This window comes from Calypte anna, chromosome 3 (genome assembly GCF_003957555.1).
Source record: "Calypte anna isolate BGI_N300 chromosome 3, bCalAnn1_v1.p, whole genome shotgun sequence".
Classification (NCBI taxonomy): domain Eukaryota; kingdom Metazoa; phylum Chordata; class Aves; order Apodiformes; family Trochilidae; genus Calypte; species Calypte anna.
The window spans coordinates 17,839,411-17,860,282 of record NC_044246.1 but is presented as its reverse complement, the minus strand read 5'-3'; the positions used below and the strand labels follow the sequence as shown (position 1 = coordinate 17,860,282).

Genomic DNA, 20,872 nt, shown 5'->3' with positions numbered 1-20,872 from the left:
CACTTCTTGCCACACCGTGCTGTGTGTTGACAACAAAGAGTTTTAAAAGTGCGTAAGCGGAACTTTGCAGAGTGACATAAAAAATAAAATAGAATTGAAAACTCGGGGCGGGAAGGCAGTCCCAGCAGAGAGTCCGAAGTGCGGTCTCCCCCGCTCCTGCCGCCCACCCTCCCGTTTGTGTTTGACCGGTACCGAAACCGGCGGGGCTGGGGCAGGGCGGTCCCGCACACGAGAGCTCCCGTGCGTGTCCCACAGCAGCGCGGTGGATACTGCGAGTGCCGGACGGGCAGAGTGATGGCTTAATAGTGGGGATTTTTTGTTTGTTTCTTTTTAAACACCACACCACCATTCCGCCTCGGGCTGCGGTGGGCACTCCAAAGGGCGAAGTCAGGGCCGCCCCCCATTTACCGAGCAAAGACGCACGCTGGGGGCCGAGAAGCTCCGCAGCTGCTCCGCGACCACGGGCAGGTGCCGCAGCCCCTTCCCGCCCCCAAGCGCGGCGCGCTGGGAGATAAATGCCTTGAGGAGGGGTGAAAGAATAATAATAAAAAAGAAATAAAATAAGTTAAACTGCTGACCAAAAAAAAAAAAAAAAAAAAAAAAGTAAAGGGAGGGGCGTCCCGGTGCCCGCGGGCGACTGCCCGCCCGCAGTGGAGCGGTGCCGGTGGGACTGGGTGGCCCCGCTGACCCCCACGGTGCCGGGCAGGGGCGGGGAGGCCGGGGCGCCCCGCCGGTCCCCATTGGCGGGCGCTCCGACGGCGGCGGGGCCGGGCCGGGCCGGGTCCGGGGCGGAGGGGCTGGCCCTGCCCCTGCGGCCGGCGGCGGCCCAAGGTTTAAAGTGAGAACTTTCTGCAGGCGGGGCCGATCCGCACAGCCCGCCGCCGCGCCTCTCCTGACCCGCAGCAGCAGCCGCCGCCGTAGCCTCCCCCGGGCGGGCCGTACAATCCTCGGCAGTGTCCTGAGACTGTACGCCCGCTTTGGGGGCGACCCGGCCGAACCGGACTCGCGACCCCCTCCCGGTCGCCGCCGCCGCCCGTGGAGAGCCCGCGTCCCACGGGCAGGTGTTGAGCCCGCCCCAGCCCGAGAGACGGCGCAGGAACCGGCAGCCGCCACGATGACAGCTGACAAGGAGAAGAAAAGGTGAGGGGGCCGCGGGAGAGGCTCCGGGCTGCTTGGGCCGCTTCGTCCTCCTACGGCTCCCCCTTCCCCCACGGCAGTGCCCGGGTCCGTCGCGGGACTCCCCGCGGGCGGGGGCCGAGGACGGCAGTGACAGCGGGACGGCGCGGCCTGGCCCCCCACTGCCGCAGCACCTCTGCCAGAGCTCCGGACGGGGCCAGAGGGGTCCCCTTTGCGGGGACCAGCGGCGGCGGGAGGTAGCTCGCCCAGCAGCCCAGGCTGGGGCTGGCGGGGTAACAGAGCCGGGCTCCTCCGAGGCAGCCCGCGCCCCTCCGCCGGGGGCAGAGCGGCGCCGCTCCCGTCCTGGCCGCCGAGCCGGGGAGCGCCTGCCCGGGCCCTCCCCCCGCCGAGCGGCACGGCGGCCAGCAGCGCCCCGGGAGCCGCCGCTGGGGGAAGCGGCCCCGGCCGGCACGTCCCGAGCGGCCGCTGCCAGCCGGAGCTCAGGGCCCCGGCCCCGTCCGTGCCCGGCGAGGGCTGCGGGCGGCCGGGCAGGTGCACTCAGCGGTCACGGCCGGCCGGAGCGGGCCCGCCGGTATTGCAGGGCGACTTTAATGCTCGCTGTGGCAGGGCTTGTACGCTTAGTATCAACTAGGACCTCAATATTAGGAAATTACTTATCAGTGGAGGACGGTGATTCTAAATTTGCCCCATTAGCAAAACGCATCTCATAATTAAAATGGTCTGAATTCAGTTGACAAGCTGAATACGCTCTTATTGCTTGTATAAAGCGAATAACGAATACATTTCGACACATCCTCGCTCCATCCCGGGAAGCCGGCCGCGTTGCGCCGGGATACTCGCATCCCGTGCAGTTTGCGAAGTTCCTCAACTGTCCGCAAGTTTTCCTAGACGGCTGAGAGCTCAGAAAGCGCCTGACTCTGCCCCTTACCGCTGGTTAAGGAGGATGTGAATCTAGTCCTTTCCACATTGCCGTAACGAACCTTCCAGGGGGAATCAAAGTAGCTTACTCGTGTTTTCGTAGCTGCATCAGAGAGCATATTTTCCTTCTGGTTCTTGAGGATGAATGTCAAAATTAAACTCAGGTTCCTTAACACAGAAATTACAGGTGTGGGGATCAAGAAAAAGAAGTGTCAAGTCCATAAACAATTTTTGTGGATGAGTGAGATGCTGATATTGCAAGGCTAAACAAGTGAATAAAAGCCCCACAATGTCTTCTAACAGGGTGTTTATTCAGTCTGGTTTATACAGCAGACAGTCACCCGGCTGAGTCTATTATTGGCTCAGGTTGCTCTTCTGTTCTGACTATAGATTGTGTTCATAAACAATGTGATGTACAGACTAAGAATTTTATCTTGTTATTTGTTATGTGTGCTTTTCAGTTGATGATGCACTAAACTTTAGACACTGTTTTTTGGTTTGTGTAATAGCTCCTTTTTCATTGAGTCACCTTATGACGATGAAATTGGGGAAGTATTGTAGCATGAAACATATTTTCCATGTAGCCACTCTCCCTCAGTTTATCAAGCAGTTACGTCGAGTGTATTTTGTTCTAGGTATCGATTTTCTAGGTATAAAACATGGATACATTTTGTGTCCTCTTCTGTTGAACAAGAGAATAAAAAATTCTAGTAATGGTAGGTGGTACTTATAAAAAATGCTTACAGGGACAAGAAGAGTGAAGTAGTGTACATATTGAAAATACACTGCATCCATTGTATCACCTCTGTTTTAATGAGGCACTCTTAATCTCTTCAGTTCTAAACTCTTATTTTCAAACACGGAGAGGGACTGAGCAGTGTCTGATCTTACAGGACAGCACGCTGAAGTGTACCTCTGTCTTCAGGTACAAGATGGAAACTTCACAAGACTGAAGTCTGAATGCTAATCCCGACAATGTCACTGAATTTATGTAAATATTGTGACAATTTTCCGTCTGTCTCAGAAGTAGGCTAATTGTTACCTGGCTCATGGGATTGTTTTGTAAATTAATGTTTGTGGAAGAACTGGGGGAGTATCAGATGAGGGATTTAAGGCAGAGTGCTTGTGCCTCTCTGTCTGCACACAGTAAGTTCCTACTGGGAAGGTACCCTGTGCAGCCTATTAAGCAAGATGATGATGATGATGATTTCATTTTTTCAATACTATTATTGCATAGATTTATTACTTCGAATTGAATAGTTATATTATTTGCTTGATCTCTGTCCAGATATGCAGCTAGGAACTCTAAACTGACTCTCTAATAGCATAGACAAACCAATTTCAGGGAGAAAAAGTGGTAAGGGTTATCTGGTTTGCCCGATTTGCAGGCAGCTCTGAAACATTTGTTTAGAGGGACAGTTCTCTTACTGGAAACCAGATGCTCTATGGAAGGTAATCTTTGCTTCTTTTAATGGTCTATTTCAGTTGCATAGTATCCTCAGGTTCTCATTTGAAGCTCTGTCAGCAAAAAAGAGCAGTCACTACCTCTGGATCAAATGTTCTAACATTTCCAATAGGCTGATTCCCCACATTTAAAGTTACTCCAAAATACTGAGTTGAGATCAATATGGTTACTATTTTAGCTTAATTAAATAAAAAAAAAATTATCTACACTGTCTTAAAGACAAAGTCTGATGCTTTCGAGAATGCCAGTAATTAGAAAATGGGAAAAAGAGGAATAAAAGTGTAAAACACATGTTGGGAAAATAATAAAAGCTGAGGAAAAGAAATATCAGTGACTATTCTGCAGTACAATGACAGTAGTTAGTAGTAGACAGTAGCAGTAGTTAGACAGTCCTAGTTTAATTAGGGCAGTCATAGAATATCTTGGTGTGGTTTTTAACTATTTAGTCACTGTGGGTTTTTTTAATTATTTGAGGGATATATCCAGTTTATTAGGAATGGATGGTGTGTAAATTGACTGTTCTGAATGGACAACACCATATGTTTGAGAAGTTTGAGACCAGGCTCAGGACCAGTTGTATACCACTGAGTAGGATGCATCATTTGACTTCACCTTTTCGGTTGTGGTGGTTGGGGATTTTTTTGTTTCTTTAACAGCATTATGGAAAATAAACCAGTTTTGCAGCTTGCAGAGATTCTGTACTAGCCATCCTCATATAAATATACAATACTATTTTGTGATCCTAAGGATGTATTCTTATATAAATCTGTTTAACTTCTTCTGGTCCAGATAGTAAACAAATGGGATTCCTCCGATTTATTGACTAAGAAACTGACTGCTTTTAATTATCCTTTCACTTTGGCCTTTATTAGACGTTTAGCCCCTCTAATGAGACACTTTGTGCCTCAATTTTCACTGACCTTTACTTCAGGAGAGTGATTCTGCCAAGCTGAGGTCACTCTTGGCTGCTCCTCCTCCGGATGAGGAAATGGTCCTGAAGGCACCGCTCTCCAGAGCTCAGGTAGTCAGTCCCTTGCTCTTAATGGCCATGATTCGGATGCCAGGAAATGTGAGCGTTTAGATGTGCCAAGGTGTTAAACTGTAGGTTTCAGGAAATGTACAGTCTATGTTTTGTTCTAGCTATGTTTTCTGTTTTAAGGTCCGTCACCACCCCTTGCCTGTTATTCTGTGGTGGTGGTGAATTGGATGATCTTATCCACCCACTTGCCAGTATAGGTTGTTCCTTATATTCTTGTAAACATCATTTAATGTACTTCAGCTGATAGAGGTCTGAACATTCTCCTTTACACACTAGTGAAAGCAATTGTTCAAGTTTTCTTGTTAGTCCACATCTTCCCCCCCTTAGTATATGTGTTTAATTTCCATCGCTTTGCTTCTCTATTAACATTTGCCCTTACAATTTCTCTTTTTTTGAGTTATAAAAAAGAAATACAATCCCCTAAATTCATTATGAACAACCTGTTGGAATTTCCTGTTTAGGGCATGTCTATGGCATATTACCATAAAGAAATTTGGGACATTTCAGCACCAAAACCCAAAGTGCTTGCGAGTCACATTGAATGGCTCAGGCCAGCTGTACTCATCACGCTTGGATTTCGCTGCTTCTGCTTTCTGCATTCACCACCCTTGATGTATTTCTACAGATGGGAAAAGGGCTTTTCTGTCAGAGGGTGGCCCAGAGGCACATGGATGAGGAACGACAGGCTGAACATGTGCTTCCATTTCTCCTTTTGCCTCCCTTTACATTCAATGGTGTATAGCAGAGGTCAGGCTGATCTCTGACTTGGTGTCCTGGACTACTTGGAAAAGCTTGACTGATGTGGCTTCACCTCTGTAGAGTGGGAGCATTTGAGCTTCATGAGGGCTGCCAAGGCTTTCACCATGGCTACAGTGCTCAATGCAAGGGCTTCCCAGTGTGTGTCACCCTCCCAAAGGTATCTTGGCTTCTGAGGATCTGTTTTGCATGGGAGCTGTAAGGGCTGGCTCTGTTTGTGATTAGCACTTAGTCCAAGAGCAAGTGAAGAATCTAACAGGCCTTAGTATGCAGTAGTCTTTTCCTTTTCAGTTCATTTTTCTGATATCTGCCATCTTCTGTCATGTTTGTCCTGAGTGGGTCACTTGCATATGAGAGGTACTCTGCTAATAGGAGTTTTGGGATTACACCGCTGATTGAGGAGACCCATCATGAATACCAAAAATCTATCTCTCTGCCTTTCTGTATTGTCTTTGATTATGATGGGTTCATCAACATTAACTATTTTTCTTTTCTGATTCCAAGTTGGAACTGCTGTTAGATGTACTGCAGGCAGAACCTACCAAAAATTGAACGTTTTGCTGTTATTTACAATTCGGAAACTAAGAATTAGGATAAACATTAGAGTAAGGACATGAGCAATACAAAGACGGGTCATATTTAACAATAGTTTGGATATATGGAATGTTTTTATTCCTCTAATGGTAATTCTAAAGCATGTGAAATGCTTTTCTGTGCATTTCTGCCACTATTAATCGTGTCTTGTGTATCTTAGTAGTTATAATTTTACTCCTAGTAGCTAGCACAAGGTTGACAGAACCCATCTTTTAAATTAGGCAGAAGTTCAAGTATGATTATTATGCAGCTGGTAATTTTTTTCTCATTTTTAAGTCTTGTGCTCCATTTGTTTAAAGGCAATATAATAAAGTAGTTATGAGATGAGGATGAAATCTTGAAGGCTTATGTGAGGAAAAATAACAGCTTTGTTGAATTTACAAGGTTACTTTTCATGGAGACTCTCTCTGAAATATGTAAAAATGGGAAACTTTTACTGTGCATTTGGAAAGTAGATTATTGAAGTACAGTAGGCCAATTGGCTCATAAATAACTAATGTTCCAAAGTAACTCTCATTTAATTATGCTTTTTACTTCTTGAGCTCAAATCTAATTATGATTTTGGTTCTTTTCCCTGTGACTTTGTTTAGGTCTAGAAAATTTAGCTGAAACAAAATCTACCATAATACATCCTGATTAAATGTGCATATTTAGATCTTGAAACAGTTAGACTTGTAATTTAATTTCCTTGACTGTTATTACAGAGTTTACATAGGATAATGTATCCAGTATTCTTCTGTGACCCTTGTATTACATGACATAGCAAATACTCATTATTCCATATTATAGAAATTAATCAAATGTTTTGCCAAAGTTGCTTTAGTTGAATTTTCATGTCTGATCTTCAGTTAAAGAGGTTTCATTGCAAGTCTGCCCTGCTGTGCACAAGTAGGTGAAATCAGAGGTTTTCTTTGATTAGGGGAATGCTTAGGGTGTTGCCTCCAAAAAATTGTCTGAAAAATTCAGAAACTTTATAAATGCTTTATGTTAGCCTGTGGGTGTGCAATTAATACTAGCTTATTACACCTTCGTGAACAAGTTCTGTGTGTTTGGGCAGGAGGGAGGAACACTTTTCTTATTTTGTTTATGCTCAGGAGAAGTAAATCCATCTCTTCAAACGTTTCTTGCCTACGCCTCGCTCCCACTTTTTGAGGCCTGTCCCTGAATCCCAGCTCTGACCTACATGAATGAAAACCTCAGGCCAGAATGCAGGCAGACTGTAAAGCAGGACTGCACGGGAGAGAATGTCTGGGCTGTGGCCATTTATGGGATTTGGCTGGGCTTTGTTTGTTTGTTTTTTTACTGTATCATCAGTAAGCTTAAGAGTTGTTGCCTCCCTGTGATCTCAAGATAACTTGCAGCAACTAGTAAGTCTCCTCAGCTATTTTTTCCCTCCTAGGTATAGTAGCCATTAGGTCACCATCTGTTCTATAAATGCAGTACTTATTTTACAGGATACCAAGAGGAAGGTAAGGTTAACAGAACGGCAGTTGCCCTCTGAGTATCTGCTCGAGTCCTTCAGATCTGTAAAATGTAGGATGCACCCCTGGAAGTGTTCAAGGCCAGACTGGATGGAGCTATGAGAAACCTGGTCTAGTGGAAGGTGTCCATGCCCATGCAGGGGGGTTGGAACTAGGTGATCTTTAAGGTCCCTTCCAACCTGAACAATTAAATTACTTTATGATTCTATTTATGAAATATATTACTTTATGATTCTATTTATGAAATTGGTGGTGAGCAGATGGTGCTGTTTTTTACCAGTCTGAGCTGGTGTCAAACCTACCCTGAGTTTATTTGAACTGATGTTGAACCAAAACTCACTGCTGGGCTCTCTTGTGCTGGTGTGGCCATTGTCTCTTTCCTGTTGCTGGGAGGGTGGCACTGATGTCCAACATATCCTGTGAGATGCTGTTTCTCACCTTCCATGCTGCTGTGCCTGTGGCCAGTGTAATGTCATAGCTGCTTTTTATTGTTTGCCTTGGAGGTTGTCCTTGGAAGCCAGGGCTGCAGCAAGCTGTGGGGTGCTGGTGTATGCATGACCTTGTGTCGTGTGTTCTAGTGGGTTGCCCTCTTCCTTTTTAAATATATGTACATATAGAAAAGCCATGAACACAGAGTCTTGTAGTGCACTCTGTCTGCCTCTTTTTTTTTCCAGAACAGAAAGCTGGAACACTGCTGCATCCCTTTATATTTGGACATGAATTATTGTGTCCATTCACATACTTTTACAAATAACATTTTGAAGCTAGAAGAGGTGTGAGCAGCTTGACCCTCTCTTTTTGTTTCAGGAAACTGTGTTATCTAAGTGGAGGCTAAAATTAGAAGGGATATGGGGAGGGCTGGTGTTTTGTTGTGGTTGTATTTTTAATTTTTTTTTTTTTTTTTTTTTAAACTAAGCAGCTCTCCCAATGGATGAATCATATGGGTGTAACTTATGGCACTTGATAGCAAGCAGTCTGTCTGAAGGTATATGTGTAATAAGATTACCAGGATCATTTAAAATCTATTTGAAGCTACTGAAACGTGAACCTAATCTATTGTAAATATTTGTTACTCGTTATCTAATATATCAAAATACATTTGGTTAGTTAGGCAAATGAAAGATATAAGGTGCAAGTCTTTAACAATGGGTCACTGAGTATTGGAAGAGCTGTGGGTGCAATTGGTGGAGGGGATATTTTCTGGTTTTAAAGATATTTCCTTGTTTTTAAAGTATTTCATTTGAAAATAATTTTCCAGTGCATAAGGGAATCGAGCTAGTGTTTAGCTAAAGTGAAGGGATGGGATTGAGAAATTGTCAAAAAATTTGGAGACCACTGAAATATTTTAGATTTGGTTTCATTTAAATAAACTTTCTGAATTCTTGTGTTGCACTACACTGTTAACCTAATATTGGATGTTTTAAATTTAATTTGAATGACACTTAAGTAACCTCAAGGCTCTTTTAAATGTAATGTCTTTTTTTCCCTAGTGGTTGATTCAATTGTTGGGGTTTTTTTTTCCAAATTTTCTTTACTTTACTGAAAGCCATGAGATACATGCATAAATCTGGTTTTGTGGCTTGACCTGAATCAAGTTCCTGTCTTCTTTTCAGGAAGACTCTCTTTAAATTTATCTGCTAAACCAAAATATTAGTTATTCCTTTTACACTGCTCATTGTCCTCATCAGTTGAGACCTTGAACTCAAAACAGTCCCATTCTTTCAAAAGCTTCAATTGCTTAAAACAAGTTACCATGCCTGATTAAAATACTTGGTTGTCTTTGGATTGGGTTAGGTAGGAAGTAATGACAAAGGTCTTCTCTAGCTTTAGTTATGTGAACAACTTTTTGAAGACAGTGGCATACTTGAAAACATAGCAATAAAATCCCTCCCCATCCCCTGGCCCACATCACCAGCTCCTAAGAGTACAAACAAGAAAGTACAAGTGCATGAGTGATGAAAACAGCATGGTGCAGTTTCTAACTTGGTTGTTTCCAAAGGACTGATAATTTTAAGAGTCATGTTCTTGAGAACCTGCTTACCTATGGTGGGAGATAGAAATGTTTGCCTTTCCCAGGAAATCTATTGCTTTAAGTAGCAGATATTATTATATCTTGAAATACAGTGATTCCAGGTGGTATCTACCTTTGGCCTAGTACACGTGTTTTCCTTAGGTATTCTGTGTCCCTTAGTATGTATTGTTTAATACACACAAGGTGATTTGCCAAATTACTTCAGTTTAAGAAGCCAGTGCAATGGCTTGAATAAGTTGCATGAAATCTGAAAAAAAATTACTTTATTGCCCTTTTCTTAAAAGGGAAAGCTTTTGTTAATTCACTGTGTCAGAGGCCTTATAAACTTTAAAAATCTTGTAGTGGGAAAAATCCATTAAGAGCTGAAAATTCTGTTCCAGATCACCTAATAGTGTTCAAAGGTTACTGAATTTTCCTTTAAGATGTATTCCTTTGCTTGTAAGATAAATATTTGCTTAGGTAATAAGCTGAAGGAAGTATGAAGTGGGATGGTTATTAGGCAGTTTTTGTAAAGGTGGTGGAAGTAGCTTAAAGTACATTCCTAGTATTTTATTTCAGCCATTAGCATATCTAAGGTCTTTACTGCCATAAAAAGGTACTTAAACTCTTGGTATCACTGCTGTCTTCTCACTTGCATTTGTATGATAAACTACAAAGATCAGTCATTGTGCTGGGGACATTCTGGTGGCTGATGTTGGTCTTCCAGAGCCCCATCCATTCACAATTGTATCACCCTCTCTGCAAATAAATTCTTGGTGTTATTGGCTACTTGTTGTCACAATAGTTGAAAGATCTTCCTGAAAGAAACAACAAAAAGAAAAAAAAAGCACTGCCCAACCAGCCCCTCAATAAAACACCAAACCTCTCTGTATTTCTACATTTGTAAATGGGGAATGGTGCTAGGAATGTAACAAGCTTTTAGCTGTCATGCAGTTTGTATACAAAACTTGGTGCAAGTACCAGAATATCTTCTGACATGGCAGATGCTCTTGTGCCTGGTTAGATTTTTATATGCTATTATGATGAAGTAATATACTCATCTACTGATGGCAATGACAGTCTCTTCAGACTGTTAGGTAATTATGGAAAGTATTTACTTGCTTAGAACAAAAGTGGTTTTTAAATGATCCATAAAGTGGCAGCATCATACATACAAGTGTGAGAAAAAATTTGGCATTTGCTGGCTTTATTGGGCCACGAATCCTTAGGCAGAAGTGCCCTGGAATAAAAAAACCTATGAACAACTATAGCTATATTCCACTACTAAATTTTTACCAGGGACTTTGTTGACTCCAGTGTGTTTCAAAATCTGTAAGAGAAGACTGGAAATTGCTGAAAACACTTCTGGTGTTTTTCCTGTAGAGCATTTACCAGATGATTCTTCTTGGAAGGCTGCATTTATCACCTTCCCTGAAAGGGTGAGCTTTTGGGAGTGGCCTCTGCACCGTGCCCTCACCAGGAGTGGAAAGCTGTCTTCGCAGGAGCAAGCAGGGGTTTGCTACAGAGGTTCTCTTTAAGGAGTGACGTGAAAACACAGGGGCAGCTTGAGACAGCAGTAAGCAAAGGAAAATCGTGACAAATGTAGCTTTTGGTTTACTTCTTCCAAGATATCCCCATATTGACCTGGGCAACGTGCTTCCCATCATCCTTTCAGCTAAGTCATATACATTGGGAAATGCAGAGTTGGAATCTGCCAACTTTTCACATGAGAGGAGTGACTTTAGCTTGCAGATGAGGAAGCCAGTACCCCACCTAGCCACGAAGACTATGCCTGGTCTTAACAGAGCATTCCTTACGCTTTTACGAAGTGGTAAATATTTAGGGGGGTGACCCCTCTTATTACTTCACACAGCACTTTTAGATCTGTGACTCAAGGAAGATCTCTCATTTGACTGATGGAACGTAGTTGGTTGAGCTGTGGGTGGGCTCTTTATGTGCAACAGCTGTAAAATAATCAGTTATTGTTAATAACTACAGTTCTAGGTTTTTCCTCTGAAAATTATTTGAAGGATGTGTTTATTGCCATTACTAATCAGAGGGGCGTTTTTATGAGAACATCCTTTCTGTCCTCAAGTTGCCTTAATACTGGCTTTTACATAAGAAGCTAAGCTGTATTTATGTTCCAAATGATTCACTAAAGGGGATGATCCCATTTGCTTAGACATGTGCTGGCTTGAAAATGAAATAGAAGCAAGTGCATATATCTTGAGGGAAACTTAATGCTGGTGTTTCGAAATACCCATTATGTCCTATTTAAGAAAAACAACCCCCCCAACCCTACTTTTGTCTGTTAACCATGCAGCTGGCCTGAACAAAGCTTCTTTGGCATAGGGACTTGGGCCAAAGCTCTGCGAAGCTGAATAAAACCATTTCTTGGATTCTGTCTCTTGAGCGTTTTTGCCTCTGCCGGTAGAGCTGGCTGTGAAAGCTGCGTCTGGTTGCTGACCTGGCCACTGAAGAGCAGCTTCAGCAAGTGGTTCTGGCCTCAGCAGCTGCTTCTCCTGTTGCCTTTCTCCACCACACCCTCCCTAAAAACCCTGCTCACCCAGCCCCAGCTCTTTGTCCTGCTGGGGATAGGGGTGTTAGGTTGGTAACACAGCCTGGGCAGCTGATCTCCGTCATTATGCTCACTCTCCCGTCTGGAAAACTGGGATGTTAGTATATCCTTCCTTCCACCCTTTGTGTGATTTATTTATTTAGACAGTAAACTTTTAGAAGTAGGGGTTTTCTATTTCTATGCCTAACATAGGGCTGTAGCAATGCTGGCAAGAAGCTTGTGTCATAAAACTAACTTGAAAATGCTTAAGCAGGGAGTTGTCAAATTGAAGGAGTTTGGTTATCTCTTGGTTTTCTTGCATCGCCTGGCTAATTGCTTTCTTTACGGCACCACTCTATTATCCCTCAATATGTAGGTTACACCCACATGCTGACGGGTGACCTACGCCTTCTTTTGCTTCACCTTTGATTTGACCCTCCTGTTGTATAAGATCCACGTGCAATTTAGACACCCCAAACAACTGAGGAAGTGAGGTGGTGGTGGCAGGGCATTGCAATGCCCACAAAGTGTCTGAGAGATGATAAAACCCCTTCTTCTTCTTCTTCCAGATTTCATCATGAAGCAGGCAAGTGAGCAACCCGTTGGGCAACAAGAGCAAAAAGGAGTGATTGACTGTCACTCTGAAGCCAGACTTTTCTGCAGATAGGGAGTTGAGTAGTCTTCAGCTGACCATCATATGCTCTTGGTTTCTTTGACCTGAGAGCTGTAAGAAAGGAAAGCAGTGCCGAATTACAGGGTTAATCTGACCTGAGTTTAGAGGTTAGCATAATCATAAACACAGACTGCACACACTGAAGGCTGTGGATCTTCCTTCACGTTAAGGCTTCTCCTGCATGTGGGTGGCAGGGCAAGCCTGAAGAGGGAGCAGGCATGTTCTTCGTTGTAAAGAAGAGACATTACGAGAAGCCTTACATTTTATATAGACTTTTATTGGCAGCTTTGCATACTGTATGCACAGACCCTGAAGAAGATAATGCAAGAGGCTGTGTTATCTATATAGCACCGCTCCTTTCCCTTTGCCTGCCAAATCTTAGGACATCCTCCCACCCCCCAAACCTAAATACCTCCATAAGCACAGTGCAACTAAATTCCAGCTTCTCTAAAGGCAAGCATGAAGCAATGAACCACAGTGACCAGCACTATTGCTATCTGAATTGAAAAAAAAAAATATTTATTTTGAAGGAGGCTGATGATAGCAAATGATGCTTAATCAAAAAGTAGTGTCTTTTTTCAGTGCTCTTCCAGGTTGGGGAATAAAATGAGTAGGCAGCAAAGCCTGTATTACTGGTCACAGTAAGGATTTCAAGGTACTGTGATGGCTGATGTGGAACAGAGATCCACTTAAATGCAGAGCTGGAAGAGGAAGGGTGTGTGCAGCCTGACCTGTTGAAAAGCTGTAAGAACAAATCATTGAATGATGAGGTCAATAGAGAGTGTTCTTTTGGAGGGAGATGATGTAATGAAGTGCAGTGCAAGCATAAATTGATTTCAAGTTGTATTGCATTTTGAGTAGGTCACAGCCATGGAATGGGTCTACCAAGTAATTTCTAGATTGTGCTGTGTGGTTCTGTTGGTTGGGTTTCTTAGTTTCTGTTTGTACCTGACTTAACAGACTGAGTGCTCTGGCTTTTGTACCAAAGTAACTTCCCCTCAAAAATCTTTGAAGTCTGATAATATGTCTAGGACTTTTATAAAAATGGGATTCGGTTCCTGTTTGAGACCTCCAAGTTACTTGTTTGTTAAAATACCTTTGAGAAAAACATTATATGAACTGTATACTGTGAAACTTTATCCCCCTTGATAGGGAATTTCAGGATCATTCCACTTCAGTTGTACTTTTGTTAGGTGATGGATTAAGCAAATGAAATGGTCAAACATTCAAAAAGGTGTGAGGAAAGCAGAGCCAGCATCTGTTGTTACACTGATATCTGTGTAAGGAGCCAGTTCTGACTTACAAAGGTGTAAGAAGGAAATATTTGGTGGACAAATCTATCTCAGTACACCCTATTTTTAAAATTCTTTAATTTGCTTATATGCCAGGAGCTGTTGTAAGACATACAGTGAAGCTGAAGAATATGAAGTTTATGTATTGAAGGAAAATATATCTCTAGGTTGAGGCCTTCTCTTTTCTACCCATTGAGAGTCATAACATCTCCCACTCTACCCTGGAGAAAGTAAATGTTTTATTGCTTGTGTTGGTAGATAAATTATAGCTTGTTTGTAGCTGACTATGAACTGCATACAGGAAGTTTGGAGAAGGATTTTGGCTGGGTGAGCTACTAGGAAATGCACTCATCAAAAGAAATTTTAATAGAAGATTTACTTTTCATAAAGATGAGGCAGTGATTAGAACTACCTTCTTACATCTTGTTTTCTTAAAGAATGAAGGCTTGCTCTGTTCAAATGTGTATCTGACTCCATTCCTGATGGAGTTGTAAAGATCTTGAGGACATTACATTCCAAGGAATAGGTGTTCAGAAAGAGTGTGGTAATAGCTTCAGGAAAAGGCTGCAGCACAGCCTGCAGAGACCAGAGACTTTCCATGGCCGAAGGAGTCCTGGGTGTCCTGGCTGTGGCAGTGACTCCAGCCAGCTCCATGCTTGCAGCTTGCTGTGCCACAGGTACTGGGATCCAGCTGGAGTCCACAGAGCCAGAGGAAACATGGTTTTGCTGTGGTGTTCTTGTGTGCACAACAGCTCGCTGCTTTTGTAGCATGGTTGACTAGTTAACCCCTTTTAGCATTTCAAAATCTCGCTGTATGATATTTGTCTCATAATTTGGAAGGATGAGATGGAGATAAAATGTTTTTCCTTACTCTGTGAATTTATAAGTGTTTTAGTGGCTTCAGATGAAGAAACTGGTGCACAACTGTGATTGATACAAACACCTGATATTGGGAGATGTTTTAGATTGGCCACATTAAAACCATCAAGTGTGTGCCCAAAGTAAGGCAGCCGGACATCTTTCTAATGGACAGGAATTGCTGTCTTCCACTGGAGAAGCAACTGCACTTCGGAACAGCTATAACTCTGGATCCAGCCATAGAAAGGACTGTTTTGGTTGGAGAGGTCCAACTGTGTGTGCTTTTGGTGTTGGTTGTCAGGTTCATGATTAATTCAGGGCATTGTTATACAGGCAATAACAGTGAAGGCATTGTCACCACTAGTATTTTCACTTTCTTATGTTGCTGCTGTGCTCATTTAATTATTTTTGCAAAGCAGTCGGTTGTGGGAACCTTCTCATGTACGAAACATGTGGAAGATGGGAGTCTCTTGCTAAGAGTTGCATATGTTTGTTGTTCCCATAAGTGAGGGTAATGATGAAAACTTTTAGAATTGGTTCATTGGCGTTGGCAGTCGGTATCTCCAAGAGATCTATTATACTCTTCAGAATCACTTCCCCCAATCGAGGCAGTCCTACTGTTTGGTTTTTTTGTTTGTATTATGTATTTGCTGGAAGGAGAGTGCTATTGTGTTTTTTGTGAGCGATTACAAACATAAAATAGATTCTCTTGAGAATGCTTTGTCTACACACATCACAATTGGTAATTGTTTTGTGTTCTGTAAGACTTCATGTGCTGTGCTTCTTGTTTGGCAGCATGTATGTGTATGTGAACTTCAAAATAGATTCCTACCTTCAACCTTTTATCATTGATGGTGAATCCTAGAACAAAGCATAAAACTTCTCTGAACTTCCATATTGCTAGATGATGAACAGTTGCCAGACTTTTTCCCAAGAAAGTTGCCATTTTTTCCCCAAATATGTTGGGTACAAAATTTGGTACATTTTAATGGCTCTGCAGTCCAAGTAGGACCTGGATGAGGTAGTTCTTAAAAATTTAAAAAAAAACCAAACCCAACTACTTCCTGCATGGAAGCAGATTAAAATAGTATAGTTGTGCGCGAGATGGGTGTCATCTTTTTGCGCCAAGTCTGCCTGCAGTGGTCATTCCAAAATGCCAAGGAAAAAAGGGATCCATAACCTTCACATATCCTCTTAGCAGAGTGCCTGGAGGTAGATATGGGCAAGATGCGTGGAAAAAATGAGGCTTCTGCCAAACGTTTGCTTTGTAGGTCACTTATTGTGGTTGAAATTACAGGGAGCATTAGAACAAGTGGTCTATTAGCAAAGCCATGAAAACAAACCATTTGCCACTTCTAACAAACGTTGGACAAAAATACACTCTAAATTTAAAAAATAAGCGAAGACTTGGCGAAAAATAAGTCCCGGGTTTTATCTGCATTTCATCAGGTACATGGCGTCCTGGAACACAGCCCACTGGCAAAAACATGGGGAGTGTTATCCTTTGCAGCACTGGGAATGTTCTCTGCTGAATTTGGCGCCAATGACCGAGCTTTGCTTGTTAGCTGAAGTTCACACAGACTCCTTGCCAGGCCTGCCCAGAATGCTGTCTCCTCTGACTTCCTGTGGTCTTGCATAATATTTCCTTGCTCCTTGTATAACTGCAGCTTGATCTGGTCACTGCCCAGTTTATACGGTTGACTTTTTAAAAGGCCAGTCCTGCAAACGTGCGCCTCGGCCATGTCAGTGGCAGGAGGTGTCCCAGCGGTGACGCCGATGGAAGTGCCTTTCCACAGGGAAAGGGCCGGCAGTGGGGCCGCGCGGCCATGCCGACGTGTCTGAAGGCAATGGGGGTGACTGTCACAGCCTCGTGATGAGATAAGCGCGAGGCACGGCTTCGGATTGACTGCACCTTCCAAATACACCCTGCTCCTGCTGCTGCTCCTGCTCTGACTTATGTAATGAGTGCAGACAGTAATTAAGGGGAGGGGAGGCAGCAGCCTGGGCGGTGGTGTATCGATGAATGAGCATGTTTTCAGAGCACTGTACCTTTCTCATTATTGCCGACAGTCACAACAAAGTCCTTGCATTTCCCTTGAAAATGTGCTCTTGAGTATCCTGAGCATTCATTTCAAGACAAGTTTAGCAAGTCAAGGTACTGGAGAAAGTAGGCATTTCAATCTGCTGGGTTTTGATGCCTCCATACAAGTTGTTCCTGCAGTTGCCTGCTGTTAAAATATCCAGTAATTTTGCACTACTTTTGAAGCAAATGTATTTATTGAGGTTTACTACTTATTAGCCTGGATAATTTGTACACATGTATTTTAGAAGTTAATTTCATAGCAGTCTGTGCCCTGTAGCTCTAAGTTTGTACTGATATGTTTTAAAATATTTGGTGTTTGCAAGTGGATGTATACATATATCACTGCATGTAATTACAGAGCTTTGTAATTTTCAGAAAGGCAGTTGTCTAACATGACATTTTCTAGTACCCCCTTTCTACATGCAATTTTCAAACTGTTATTCATGTTCTTTTGGCAACTCTGTTCCTGGCACGATTTTGAAAAGCTGAAAAGATTACAAAACAGTCCCTTCAGTGTGTTTGTAAACTTACTCAATATGCTTTACTGATTTGTGTGTTATAGTTCTTAGATCTTGTATGACCTTCCAGTTAAATGCTATCTGCTGTAAAGATACAGAAGACTAAGTTTCAGGGAAAAAATTGTGATTGATTTAGTCATCTCAGTTATGTGAGTTTTTTGTTTAAATCATATAATTTTGTCATCCCTTCCATGAATCCAGGTTATCCAGTTGTCATAGTAACTTTGACATTGAAAAGTTCATGCTGCCTACACATGACTTCTTGCAACACTCTCTGCTCATCTGATTAATTTAATGGAAAATACGCTTTTACTGATTAACGCGTTATTGGGGAAGCTTTCATGGCCATTTAAAAGCGGGTTATTTCCTTGTATTCAGAGGATCAGCATTTTAATTACCACAGTCTAGCTCACATAAAGCTGGGAGAGTTGTCAACATAATATAGTGGTGCTACTGCTAACATCTAAAGATCTAGCACATCTTTTTCTAGTATTGTGAATACCAACACTCCTGGGAGGCTTGTATAAATATGCTATATTTTTGGCAGATGGATGGTAAGCCAGTATGGGTTTACCATACAACTCTAGCACCATGGATGCCAAATAAACCAGGTTCATCTCAGTGTGGTTTTGCCAGTGCTGGAGAAGCCACTGATGGCTTTGAAGTCCTAGATAAGCCATACAAACATGAACTGCATGGTCGAAAGTGATGCTGAGTTTGCCCCAAGATTAAGGAAGAACCACAGGAATTACAAAAGGTATTAGGCTCAGCATTGCTTAGCCAGATAGAGAACACAGTTCACTGGCAATAAGGAGGGATTTCCCCTCTGAATGGAAGCAGAGAGAAATTTTAGGATGTGACTGTGTTTCTTTTAAAAGATATTTGTCTCTCTTGTGTAAACTATGGGAGCAGTCGAAAAAGATTTCGGGAAAAGTATTTTGGCTTATGAAGTCCCAGAGATGGAAATTTACTCAGCATATAGAATACAGAGGTTTAGAAACTCGTGTTCACAATGGATGGGCTGAGCCTTAGTACATTTGTTGGCAGCATCAGAGAGGCACACCTGCTCTCTGGATCCAAATGTAGCTGAGTGTCAGAGAGGTTCACAGTCATATAGGGACACTCTTCCTACTTGTGTTTGGTTTTGGGGTTTGGGGTTTTTTGTTTGGTTTTTGTCTTGTTTGTTTTTGTTTGGTTTTTTGGTTTTTGTGTTTGGTTTTTGTTTTGGTTTGGTTTTTCGCTTTGGTTATTTAGATATGTGCACATGGGTGCTGCAGGAGATTTAAGGGTTTAATCCTCACCTGCACAGGCAGACACACGCCCTCTGCTTTCAGTGGGAGTTTTGTCTGCACAAACAGCTCAGGATTGTGCACTTGTACACATGTCTAAATATGGATCTTGGTCGAGTAAACAAGTGTGTAGCTGTATGCAGTAATCTACTTTTGAAGTGGGGGAACACCCTGTGTCACTTGTGTGGCTCAGTACACAGCCACATCTCCAGCTTCATGCGAGCTGATGTCAAGGCCGCAGATCTGCGGTCCCCACGCATCTCCCCGCGGGAGGGGAGGGATAGACACCCCTGAGGGGTACAGCAGCCTCCCAGGAGAGGAGGGATAGACACCTCTGAGGGGTACAGCAGCCTCCCAAGAGAGGAGGGATAGACACCTCTGAGAGGTACAGCAGCCTCCCAGGAGGGGGGGGGGAGGGATAGACATCTCTGAGGGGTAGAGCAGCCTCCCAGGAGGGAAGGGGAGAGATAGGCATCTCTGAGGGGTACAGCAGACTCCCAGGAGGGGAGGGATAGACACCTCTGAGGGGTACAGCAGCCTCCGTCACTCGACTTTTGGTGCGCTCAGATACTGCTCTCTTTTGCAAGACGTGTTAGGGCAGATACGCACTTTCAGAATGCCTGCGCTTGCAGATAAAGGCAGAAGGGAGCAGCTTGCCTAACGCGGGGTGTTTCCAGCTCTGAATGCCTGCCCCTTCCTGGAGCTGAAGATCTTGCTCAGTGTTTCTCGGGCTGAACTTTTACAGGAGTGAGAACTTCTTATCTGCAGAGGGGAGTGTGTAAAGGCTAAGTGGAAATGCCAGCAATGGGGTTATGCTTACAGTACCAAAGAGCAGGAGGGAGGTTTTAGTGAACTGCATTCTGCAGCTGGCAAAGTGGGTGACTTCTGTAAACCTCTGTGTAGGTGTTGGGTAGAGGAGAGTGGGACACATTCCTCACATCATTTAGCTAGTCTCGTATGGGTAGATGAGAATGAGCTGCTGATACATAATTATTATATCATATTTTCATTTTCAAATTTTAGCATTTTTATGCCCTTGCCCAGAGACTGTAGTCTGTCAGCAGGGAAAGCCAGACTTGTGACATTGCTGCAAAACATGGCATATCTCATGTAATATTGTGACTTGTATGCTGTAATTAAGGAGCTGTGCACATGAGGGAGTGCTGTAGGTATGTAATGCTAAGTATTGAAGACCTCAGGAGTTTTGGAAGAGCTTCTCCTGCTGTCTGAAGTAGCACTGCATTATATTTAGCCTCTTAGAGGATAGATCTAATAACAACAATTAGTATATTCATATGTTAAGTATGCTTAAAAAGCTTAAATGGATGCAGTCTGTAAAGGAGAAATGAAAGAAGAGTAAAATTAACATTAAAACCCAGCATATGCCATGATGGGGAAGTGTGGTCATAGCTATACTACAAAGAAGAGATCTGAAAAGCTCTCTGGTTGTCAGATCTTCCAGATTGAGCAGAAGTGAGTAGTATATGTTACTGTCCCTTATGGTGAATTCGTTTTCATTTTTGTTTTTCAAAATATGCTGGGGGGAGGGGAGACAGAAGGAATATTATGAAAATGCACCTTTTGAAATGTCAGACAGCTGCAGAGAGCACAGTGACATCTTACACAGTTTTCACACTTCAGTTTCTCATAACAGAAAAACAAAATGAAAAAAAATTGTTTCCCATTATAAGTAAGGACAGGAATGTATTTGAACCAAAGGCAATGAAAAGCTTAATGCAATGGGAGCTTTAACAGAGGACTTGCCTTTTGCTGGTGCCAGTGCTCCTGCTGGCTTGGTGAGATTGTCTTTAAGGTTGAGGTGACAATGAAGCACCAATGCTGCCTGGGGGCTGGGAAAGGACCAAAGGGGCTCAACTTCTCCTGCAGAGCCCTGTTGACCAGCATAGATTTCTTTTGAGGAGACTGCCGTAGGTTACCTCCTGCATGGGAGGGCTGGCAGGAGAGGACCATGTGAAGAAAGCTGATGAGCAGTTTCAGCTCTGGGACTAATGCTAGCCTAGCACAGTATGACTGGGTTTCACAGAGTTTTGCTGAGAGATGAGTATATGCTAGACTTAAGTCATCAAAAGCATCTGTAGTCACCAAAGGTTTAACTGAACTGACCTTCTGTTCAGGTGACAGTCTATGGGCAAATGCATCAGGGCTGGGAGAATGTCTTGGGGAAGCGTTGCTCTGCTTTG

At 43.2% G+C, this 20,872-nt stretch overlaps 1 protein-coding gene across 2 annotated transcripts in view; it reads left to right on the top strand.

The window, feature by feature from the left end:
* Positions 1 to 782: 782 nt before the first annotated feature.
* Positions 783 to 20,872, top strand: part of EPAS1 (endothelial PAS domain protein 1) — a 79,398-nt gene continuing 59,308 nt past the window's right edge. The window contains exon 1 of one of the 2 annotated variants that reach the window (XM_030446991.1): positions 783 to 1,140. In XM_030446991.1, the coding sequence (XP_030302851.1) occupies positions 1,115 to 1,140 (26 nt within the window). In that variant the 5' untranslated portion in view covers positions 783 to 1,114. The remainder of the gene's footprint in view (positions 1,141 to 20,872) is intronic. The other variant, XM_030446990.1, reaches the window with a different exon arrangement.